General features: G+C 49.4%; 1 protein-coding gene across 1 annotated transcript in view; it reads left to right on the top strand.

The window, feature by feature from the left end:
• Positions 1-3,169: 3,169 nt before the first annotated feature.
• TMEM179B (transmembrane protein 179B) overlaps positions 3,170-10,068 on the top strand; it is a 116,368-nt gene continuing 109,469 nt past the window's right edge. The window contains exon 1 of the mRNA XM_078660492.1: positions 3,170-3,338. Within this exon, the coding sequence (XP_078516618.1) occupies positions 3,243-3,338 (96 nt within the window). The 5' untranslated portion in view covers positions 3,170-3,242. The remainder of the gene's footprint in view (positions 3,339-10,068) is intronic.

Genomic DNA, 10,068 nt, shown 5'->3' with positions numbered 1-10,068 from the left:
AGAGGCGAGACAGGATAAAAGTGCTGTTTGTGGAGAGAGTTTTTTTTTTTCATGAGAATGTAAGCAGGAAAAAAGAAAATCAGACAAAAGCATACGTGTTTGGGTGCGTAAAGCAGAACACAGATGCTGGAAACTATTGAAGGCGAGGGCAGACAGCAAGACACAGAGAGGCGAGACAGGGTAAAAGTGCTGTTTGTGGAGAGAGTGCTTTTTTTCCATGAAAATATAAGCAGGAAAATAATGAAAATCAGACAAGCGACTTGCGAGGGCAGACGTCAAGACACAGAGAGGCACGACAGAATATAAGTGCTGTTAGTGGAGAGAGTGATCTTCATGAGAATGTAAGCAGAAAAGTAAAGAATTAAAATCAGACAAAAGCATACGTGTTTGGGTGCGTAAAGTAAAATTAAAAAAAACACATTCAAAGTAAATAAATATAATAAACGAAGGCACGAGGTCAAGTAGTGAGTCACACAAAGCCGAAAAGCCGAAAAAGATGCGAGAAAGAAAAGGCGGGGCGGAACTACATGGAAGGGGAGAGAAGCGTGGGCGGAGAGGAGCCTGTGAGAACGGGCGGCGGAGATCAAAGAAAAGGCGAGCGACCATATGGAGTGTGAGGGGTGTGCAGCCTGGTGAGCTGAATGCGTGTGGCAAAAAGGAGGGACGCGCGCACGAAGTGTCTGGTAGCAAATGGAAGCTGTTGAGAATGCCCGTGCTTGTGGCAGCTGTTGAAAATGCGCGTGATTGTGTTCACATGAACTGTACGCGATCCGCAGCTAGGTAGACTTTTCGGACCGCTTACTATAATCTGGCCTATCATCCCTACGGGATGGAATAGGTGAGACCTAAAAGGGAGTGCAGAAACAATCCAAAAATGGCTGTGCGTATTGTTAAAAAGAAGTGAGGTTGATCGCTTGGGGAGGGCTAAACTTCGGAAAAAGGCATGATGTATGCATGCCTTAACAAATGAGGAAGACAAATGGGGTAACAATGGTGCCAGCCAATGGGAAGGCTGTGGAGGGGTTAAAGCCCACAAAAGTAGTAACACATGGTCTTGTTTGAGATCGCCCTTGCGCGCTGTCTATAGCTGAGACCTAAAAAGGACGTTACTGGCCACACGCTTAGGAACATAACCATCTTTGGCTGACATATCAACTTGTAAGCACAGAGGTTCAAAGTCATGTAGCTTATGCGGGGCAGAGAAACAGGATTTTATACACTTGATATGTATGTGCCTGGCATTAAAATCAAGCCGGATCTCATTGCTAAAAAGCCCTTTCAATGCCAGAGGCATACATTCATGCAGAGCCTCCATAGTACAATGTCTTGATCCCACGGACCCTGAGCTTAACCGTAAAACGATGAAATTCTTGTTCTGATATGAAAAATGTATTAAAGCAGAGCACTCGACTGGCTAGGGCCACGCGTATAGGAAAAATATTGAACTATAGGGAACTGCAGCACTTTGTCATCACGCTTTCAACTTTTAGCGTTCTTTTTTATTTTGTATGGTATAATTCAAAGCTGCCCTCGACTAAGCATGAGCGCAAAATCCGCTACGCTCGCGCATTTTGCGAATTTTCGGTAAATCCGCGATCCGCGAACTCTCGCGAATTTACCGAAAATTCGCAATCCGCGAGCGGCGGATTCCGGGGGCAAAAGTTCAAGCCTTGCTGGCCTGTTGTAACTAATTTACGATGGCGCCGGCAAGCTGCCAGCGCCTTCCTAAGATAGTTACTAAATTAGCTTCAACAGGAAGCTCTAATAGATAAGATAAAGCAGGTCATCGAGCGCCTGCTTTATTTTATCTATTAGAGCTTCCTGTTGAAGCTAATTTAGTAACTATTTAAGGATGGCGCTGGCAGCTTGCCGGCGCCATCGTAAATTAGTTACAAGAGGCACAAAACGGTGGCGTCTTCTTGAATAAATATGAAGGGCAGGGTTCATTCTGGCACGACGGTCCTGGCACAAAAATTAAACCTCAACCGCAGGCACTTTCAGATATCGATTAAGCATGTGCCCTAGTTGAAGCTTAAATTCAGTGACTCATTCATTGGCCCAAAAACAATCGTGAGCGTTGTCAAGGCTAGGCAGATGTGCCTTCTTCCCTAATATACCATCGCAAATCAGCTGTGATGCTGGACAGAGGCCTTTGCATCCTTGACTTTCACAAGCGCAATCCTCGTGCTGTTCCTGTGGCCAGGAGCTTCTGTATCTTTATCTGCGGCTCTGATCGGTCTCTCACCTTTAATGCACACAAGAGGCATGTGCACTCGCATGGAAGCCCCGTCCGTTTGGCCCCGCCCACACACTCGTGGTGTGCACCGTCTTCCCGCCATTTACCCACTATGACAGCTCACTCATGGGACCCCTGCGCCCTTCGGCGCGATTGCATAGTAACACACACATGGTCGCTGTAGACAACTCTCTGGCACTTTAGGCAGCTGTAGTGTAGTAAAAGCACTATACATCTACCCAACGAGGTAGCACTTACTGATTATCTAGTAGGAAGTACTCCAGTTGAGTAGAGGTATGGCACAAAACGGTGGCGTCTTCTTGAATAAATATGAAGGGCAGGGTTCAATCTGGCACGATGATCCTGGCACGGAAGCCCCGCCCCAAATCCGCCGATCCGCAAAATCCGCGGATTTTGCGGATCCACGATCTGTGAATACGCAAATCCGCGAATCGTGGATCCGCAAAATCCGCCCATGCTTACCCTCGACTAACAATGTTCAAAGTCAATTGAATATCTAAGGACAATGTAATTGTATTATGTTTATAACCATTGTTCTTATCTTTACAGTTTTATTGGAATATTGTTATGGTTTTTATTAACTTAAACAATAAAGAATTAAAAATAATGTCATTAGTATTAAAGCTCAAACATGTTATACAGCATCTATTTAATATTAGCCTTTTTGCAAACAGTTAAAATACCAAAAGTCACTAAGGAAGAAGAGAACACACCAGAAATAGAATATGCGATGTGTAGTTAAGTATGTCTGTGAAGTTCTGTAGGGGTGCCGTGACGTATGACGTTTGAAGCATGGAGCGGATCTCGTTTTGTGACGTCACTGACTAGGGCGGAGCCCCGCCGCTTGCGGTGCTTACCGGTTTCTGAGCTGCTTTGACTACCTTGTTTCTTCGGGGGGTGTGACTAGCAATGTCCTGCCGCCTTAGATGTGAAGTCACGTATTGACGTCACTTCCGGGGTGTCTCTCTCCCCCTGTTCCGGAAGAATGGCGCTGTCCTGGCTGGAACGCGCTGAGCTGCTGCTCTACGCAGCGGCCTTTATCTGCGGCATTATCAGCGCGACCAGTCTGACTGTAGGACAGGTGAGGGTTGTGGCCAAGCGACCAGAGACGGCGATACAGGTTGGATGGGTGGTGCTCTTTGGCAACAGTGGGTCAGGTGAGGGGGTGGAGACGAACGTGCAGAGGCGGGGCTTAAGATCAACAGTGGGCGGGGCTTTAAACGAGTTAAGTGAGCAACGGCGTAAATAGTTTGTTACAAGGTTGGAGTAGCGCTTAATGCTCGAGAATAGTCAGGGGAACAAAGAGAAGGGACCAGTGCAGGGGCACAGGAGGAGCCAGAAGTTAGGTAGACGGGGGAATTGGTATGGCATCAAGTGATGAGGGTAGTTACCGCTCACCGTATCTTCATGGGCTCTGCTAGCAGTTCCGGGCTTTCATGTCACTACCTAATGCATTCTGGGTGCAGTAGATACGCTTTTCGATTGCATTATTAGGCTAAGACGCCGGTAGCAATGAGTTCTAAGTCTCGATCCTGGTCATGCCACCATAGATGGTGACATGCGTGAGTTGACCAGAGGGAGACATCAGAAGAAAAGGGTCTGAGTCAGATTACAGGGGGGAGTGCCATCAGATTTGCATGGAGAATCCCGAAAGATGGGCGGAGTTGGCGAATCCTGTAATGCCTAACAGGAAGAAGAAAATTAGACCACAAAGAAGTACATAATGTAGTTGGGTCAGATGACCAGGCACATCGATTGCCGCAAATGGGGCGTTCCAGAATGTTGTAGTGTTCTTTTAATTTGAAAATGCGATTAGCATTGGCACTAACCATTAACTTAATGCACCTACCCAATTCCCGTATTATGCCACCCTTCCTTTGTTTCCCGCTAGTACATTCCCACAGTTGGAAAGGTTGTCTTCCTTAGAATGTTGAAAGTTGTTAACATTCTAACCCCGTCAGGAGAGCTAGAATAAAGTGATGGGTGGAGAGAGGAGACGTGAATAAAGCGTAGAGGATTTCACCTGCAATTTCCTGTCTTTATCATAATAATAATCCACATTTGTAAAGTGCAAACAATCACCCGTAAGGGTCTCCAGGCGCTGGGGGCCGTCGGGAAGATTAAGCAAGCTATTGCCCAGAGTCACATGGTGCTGGGCTAATCTGCCGCCGGCGATCGAACCGTGATCCCCAGATTCCAGTGTCAGTCGCCCTGGCGCCACATAAGTTATGTTATAAAGTTTTTGTATAGCGCCTATCACCGCCGGTCTGTAAGCGCTTAAACAGAAAGAACATAACATGCTGTCACCCCAAAACCCTCTGCCATCTCTGATTAGGCCGGAAGTATTGCCTTTTTAAATAGGTATGTCTTCAATTTCTTCCTGAAGGAAAGTAGCTGTGAATCTTCCTTCAGACTGGCTGGTAGCTCATTCCAAAGTTGCGGAAGGATCACAGAGAAAGCTCTGCCTCCTTTAGTTTTTAGTTTAAATCTGGGTTGAGTCAGATTGGAGGTCTGATCTGAGCAAAGAGTTCTGCCGGGAACATACCTCCTCAGGCGCTGCTTAATGTACTCTGGGGCTTTACCAAAGAGTGCCTTATGGGCCACATAGAGACATTTAAACTGAACCCTGAGCTTCACAGGCAGCCAGTGCAGCTTCCAAAGGAGTGGGGTTGCATGTGAGTTTCTCTGTAGAGAAAAAAATCAATCTGGCTGCGTCGTTCTTCACGACCTGCAGCTTCCTCAGAAACTTCAGTGGCAAACCAAGATAAAGAGCATTGCCATAATCTAGCCTCGAGATGACTGTAGCAGAGACGATGGTTTGTAGGGTGGAGGCTGAAAGAATAGGGGCCAGCTTGCATAATTGCCTCAACACACCCGTGCAAGAGCCTACCACAGCCGAAACTTGAGGGGCCATGGTAAGATCTGCATCGATCTTTAGACCTAGACTTTTTACCACCGTATCGGGAGTAGGAGTTTTTCCTAATTCTGGGGGCCAGTACAGATCACCCCAAGGATTTGCCTCGTTGGTGAGCACCAGTACCTCTGTTTTCTCAGCATTCACCTTCAAGAGGTTGTTGGTCATCCAATTGACCGTGAATCTGAGCAAGTTCCTCACTGATTCCTGAGCCTCCCTTGTATCTTCCAGCTGCACCAGCAGCTGGGTGTCATCTGCATAGTTAAAGATTTCACAATTCCTACGCATGAGCTTCTCCATCAGTGGTTGTAGGTAGATGTTAAAAAGTAAGGGAGAAAGTGCGGACCCTTGGGGCACACCCCATGTCACCTCACTAATCCCTGACAGCTGGTCCCCCATCTGAACCCTCTGAGTACGTCCTGACAGGAAGGATTCTAGCCACTTGAGCGCCTGTCCTGTTATCCCCAGCTTAGCGATACGGTCCAGCAAGATCGTATGGCTGACCGTATCAAAAGCTGCCGACAGGTCTAACAGAATCAGGGCGCATGGCTGTTACTTGTCTGCCCTGACTCTCAGCTCATCGGTGACCGTGGCCATAACTAGTTCTGTACTATGCTGTGGCCGGAAACCAGCCTGCCTGGCATGGAGTAGATGGTGTTCCTCCAGAAAGCTGGCTAAGGTGTTCAGGACGTGTTTTTCTAAGATCTTACTCGGGAGTGGCAGCTGGGAGATAGGCCTATAGTTTTTCAGTACCTTAACATCGGCTCCCGCTTTCTTGAGGAGTGGGGAGACTCTAGCTTCCTTCAGCTGGGCTGGAAGGTAGCCCACTTCTAGTGAGGCATTCATTAGGCTCAGTAACTGAGACTGAATACCGGGCAAGGCCAGTTTAAAAATTTTCGGGGGGCAGGGATCTGTGCTAGAGCCTGATTTGACATGGCCGACAAGCTCCACCAGTCGCTTTTCATCAATATATGGGAAGCTGTTCATGGTCCCAGTTTGCAGCTGACTATCTTGACAGGATGGCAAAGGCGGTCCAGCTGGGATCGTAGTAATATCCGTCAAGATGTCCTGTACCTTCTGGAGAAAAAAGCCTTGAAAGGTATCGCAATCGGGTTGATCACCCGCAGGACTTTTCTCGCCCAGCTGCGTAAGTTCCCTTAAAATCACAAAGGTCTCCCTTTGTTTGTTTGTAGCCTCCCTAATTCTGTTCTCATAAAAGGCGGATTTCCTCGCCAGGATGTCCATCTTGTAACTAGCAAGAAGTGATTTAAAGGTTAGTGACTCTGCTGGACAGTAATTGAGTCTCCACCTTCTCTCCGCCTTGCGGAGGGCTTGCTTCTTTTCCTTGAGAGAGGCGTCAAACCATGGGGCTCCCTTTCCTTTTGTTCTAGTCCTCTCCATTCGCTCCGGGGCAAGTTTATCTAAGGCGGCTCGGATCCAGGTCATCAGGACAGTAGTGTCAGAGTCCAGGTTCATCTGTGTCGTCTTAGGGGGGGGAGAAGAGAGCAGGGTCGAAATTAGGGAGTCAACCTCAATCTTCTTCCAAGACCGAACTTTCCTCCGCATTTGCTTTGAGGCAGCCGGCAAGGGATCTCCCGGAACCCAGCACTTGATCAGAAAATGATCTGACCAAATGCAAGGGCTAACTTGAGTTATTTCCATATGGGACAGGGAGGACCAAACAAGATCAAGTGTGTGGCACTTCACGTGAGTAGGGTCCATTACTAATTGTAGGTTAAGTGCAGAGAAATTAGTTTCAAACTCTGTCTCAGTGGGCTCTCTAGGAACCTTATCCCAATGGTAGTTGAAATCACCTACCACTATAAGGGACTTATATCTAGAGGCCAAGTCTGTCAGCAATTCAAAAAAGGTGTAATTAAATTCAGGTGAGTTCTGAGGTGGGCGATATACTAGCAACAGCAGGATGCATGAGGATTTTGGTGAAATTTTTATCCCTAGGAGCTCAGCGCAAGCACAATTTTCTGCTACAATCTGTGTCACCTTAAGACTCTTTTTGAACAGGATGGCAACACCTCCCCCTCTGCTGTCATTAGGGCGGTTGTACCAAAGCGCATCGAAATCAGGAGGCAGGGCTGCTAGGACGTCCGGTGTCGATGACATGCCCAGCCAAGCCTCTGAGAGAGCAAGGATGTCTATCTCGCCCTCCGCCAGAAGCGAGAATACCTCTAAGTGATGCTTTTGCAGAGAGCGTGTATTTAACGTTGCAATAATAAGGCCTTGGGTCCTGGTATGGGTGAGTACATCCTCTACCTGCAACAAAGCCTCTGACCGTAGTTTGGCTAGGGTTATCCCATCGAAGGCAGTATTGCTTGTGTTAAGAGCCCTAAGGGGGTATCGGGCGAATATATACGTGGTCGGACGGGGGGGGGTGGCCCCTGGGCCCGGACAGGCACAGACGGGCTTTCCTCTGGTGCTCCTGCGGCGCGCCGCTGCGCACGTCCACTGCGCGCTTGCATACTGGACGTATTAGTAGTGTGTGGCTAAGGGTACTCGCAAAGACTATAGCGCTAACCCCCGAGACGTCTTGTCAGCGTCCTAGCCCACACCTAAGATGGCGGTTGGGCGGGAGGCGGCGTGGAAATCACCTGAATGGTGAGTTGTGCTTAACTCTTAATTAAAGTGCAGGCAATGCGGAGTTCCAGGGGAACGTGAATTACAAAGTGACAGTGACAGCAAGAATTTTTAAAAATTATTGAGGCAAAGCAAATACAAATTTTTAAAAGGAGCAGATACTCCAACACTTTAAAAAATAGCAGCAAGAAATTAAAGGCAGCAGCAGCAAACAGTTCTTATCCTAACCAGCGCACTCGCCAACTGGTCACCTATATAGTCTTTGCCTAAGGGTACTCGCAAAGTACCCTTAGGGTGTCCGTGGCCCTGGCCGCTGCGCCACACCTCTCCCCGATAATCATAGCACTTACAAGGCCAATGCAGCATGATTTTAACAAGCCATGCAAAGGTCTTTGGACCCAGTAGTACCTAACACCTCTCCTGTTCTTCCCTAGACTGCTCACTGTAGACCTTTTTGTTTTCTATCAGTAGGATTAGAGCCCACCCATTGCTCTTCATTGATTGGCTTCATTGCCACTCTCATTTGCTTACTCTTTATTAATCATCTGCTGTAGGCTTCCTTCCTCTTTGTTTTTGTGTCCCTCCCCTGGATCAGTGATGCTTTACATGTGTCCACTGAGTTCTTTATTTTTTTGCCATTAGTTTGCTTGTATTGACGCTTGAGGCACTCGTAATTATATTAAAAACGTAGTATCTGGAACAGTGTACATTACAGAAAGAGAAATGTTTCTTGCTAGTAAGAATTTATTGTTTGGTACTTTGACCTCTTCTTAAGACAGTCTCATAAGCTTTAGCCAACACATGTTTTGTTGTAAATGGGGAGATCTTCCCACCATTTCTCAAGGCTAAAACAATTTAAAACAAGCATTGAAAATGCAATAGGTCTCGCAATAGAAGAGTTTGACATTTTTCGTTTTGCATATGGATGAGTGGCGTTGCGTGGATGAGTGGCGTTGCGTGGGTGAGTGGCGTTGCGTGGGTGAGTGGCGTTGCGTGGGTGAGTGGCGTTGCGTGGGTGAGTGGCGTTGCGTGGGTGTGTGGCGTTGCGTGGGTGAGTGGCGTTGCGTGGGTGAGTGGCGTTGCGTGGGTGAGTGGCGTTGCGTGGGTGAGTGGCGTTGCGTGGGTGAGTGGCGTTGCGTGGGTGAGTGGCGTTGCGTGGCTGAGTGGCGTTGCGTGGCTGAGTGGCGTTGCGTTGTTGAGTGGCGTTGCGTGTGTGAGTGGCGTTGCGTGGGTGAGTGGCGTTGCGTGGGTGAGTGGCGTTGCGTGGGTGAGTGGCGTTGCGTGGTTGAGTGGCGTTGCGTGTGTGAGTGGCGTTGCGTGGTTGAGTGGCGTTGCATGTGTGAGTGGCGTTGCATGTGTGAGTGGCGTTGCATGTGTGAGTGGCGTTGCATGTGTGAGTGGCGTTGCGTGTGTGAGTGGCGTTGCGTGTGTGTGAGTGGCGTTGCGTGTGTGAGTGGCGTTGCGTGTGTGAGTGGCGTTGCGTGTGTGAGTGGCGTTGCGTGGCTGAGTGGCGTTGCGTGGCTGAGTGGCGTTGCGTGGCTGAGTGGCGTTGCGTGGCTGAGTGGCGTTGCGTGGCTGAGTGGCGTTGCGTGGCTGAGTGGCGTTGCGTGTGTGAGTGGCGTTGCGTGTGTGAGTGGCGTTGCGTGTGTGAGTGGCGTTGCGTGTGTGAGTGGCGTTGCGTGTGTGAGTGGCGTTGCATGTGTGAGTGGCGTTGCATGTGTGAGTGGCGTTGCATGTGTGAGTGGCGTTGCATGTGTGAGTGGCGTTGCATGTGTGAGTGGCGTTGCGTGTGTGAGTGGCGTTGCGTGTGTGTGTGGCGTTGCGTGTGTGGCGTTGCGTGGCTGAGTGGCGTTGCGTGGCTGAGTGGCGTTGCGTGGCTGAGTGGCGTTGCGTGGCTGAGTGGCGTTGCGTGGCTGAGTGGCGTTGCGTGGCTGAGTGGCGTTGCGTGGCTGAGTGGCGTTGCGTGGTTGAGTGGCGTTGCGTGGTTGAGTGGCGTTGCGTGTGTGAGTGGCGTTGCGTGGTTGAGTGGCGTTGCATGTGTGAGTGGCGTTGCATGTGTGTGTGGCGTTGCATGTGTGTGTGGCGTTGCGTGTGTGTGTGGCGTTGCGTGTGTGTGTGGCGTTGCGTGTGTGTGTGGCGTTGCGTGTGTGTGTGGCGTTGCGTGTGTGGCGTTGCGTGTGTGAGTGGCGTTGCGTGTGTGAGTGGCGTTGCGTGTGTGAGTGGCGTTGCGTGTGTGAGTGGTGTTGCGTGGGTGAGTGGCGTTGCGTGGGTGAGTGGCGTTGCGTGGGTGAGTGGCGTTGCGTGG

Source organism: Lissotriton helveticus, chromosome 9 (assembly GCF_964261635.1).
Source record: "Lissotriton helveticus chromosome 9, aLisHel1.1, whole genome shotgun sequence".
Classification (NCBI taxonomy): Eukaryota; Metazoa; Chordata; class Amphibia; order Caudata; family Salamandridae; genus Lissotriton; species Lissotriton helveticus.
The sequence above is the reverse complement of the archived record's forward strand: the minus strand, read 5'-3'. Positions and strand labels throughout refer to the sequence as shown.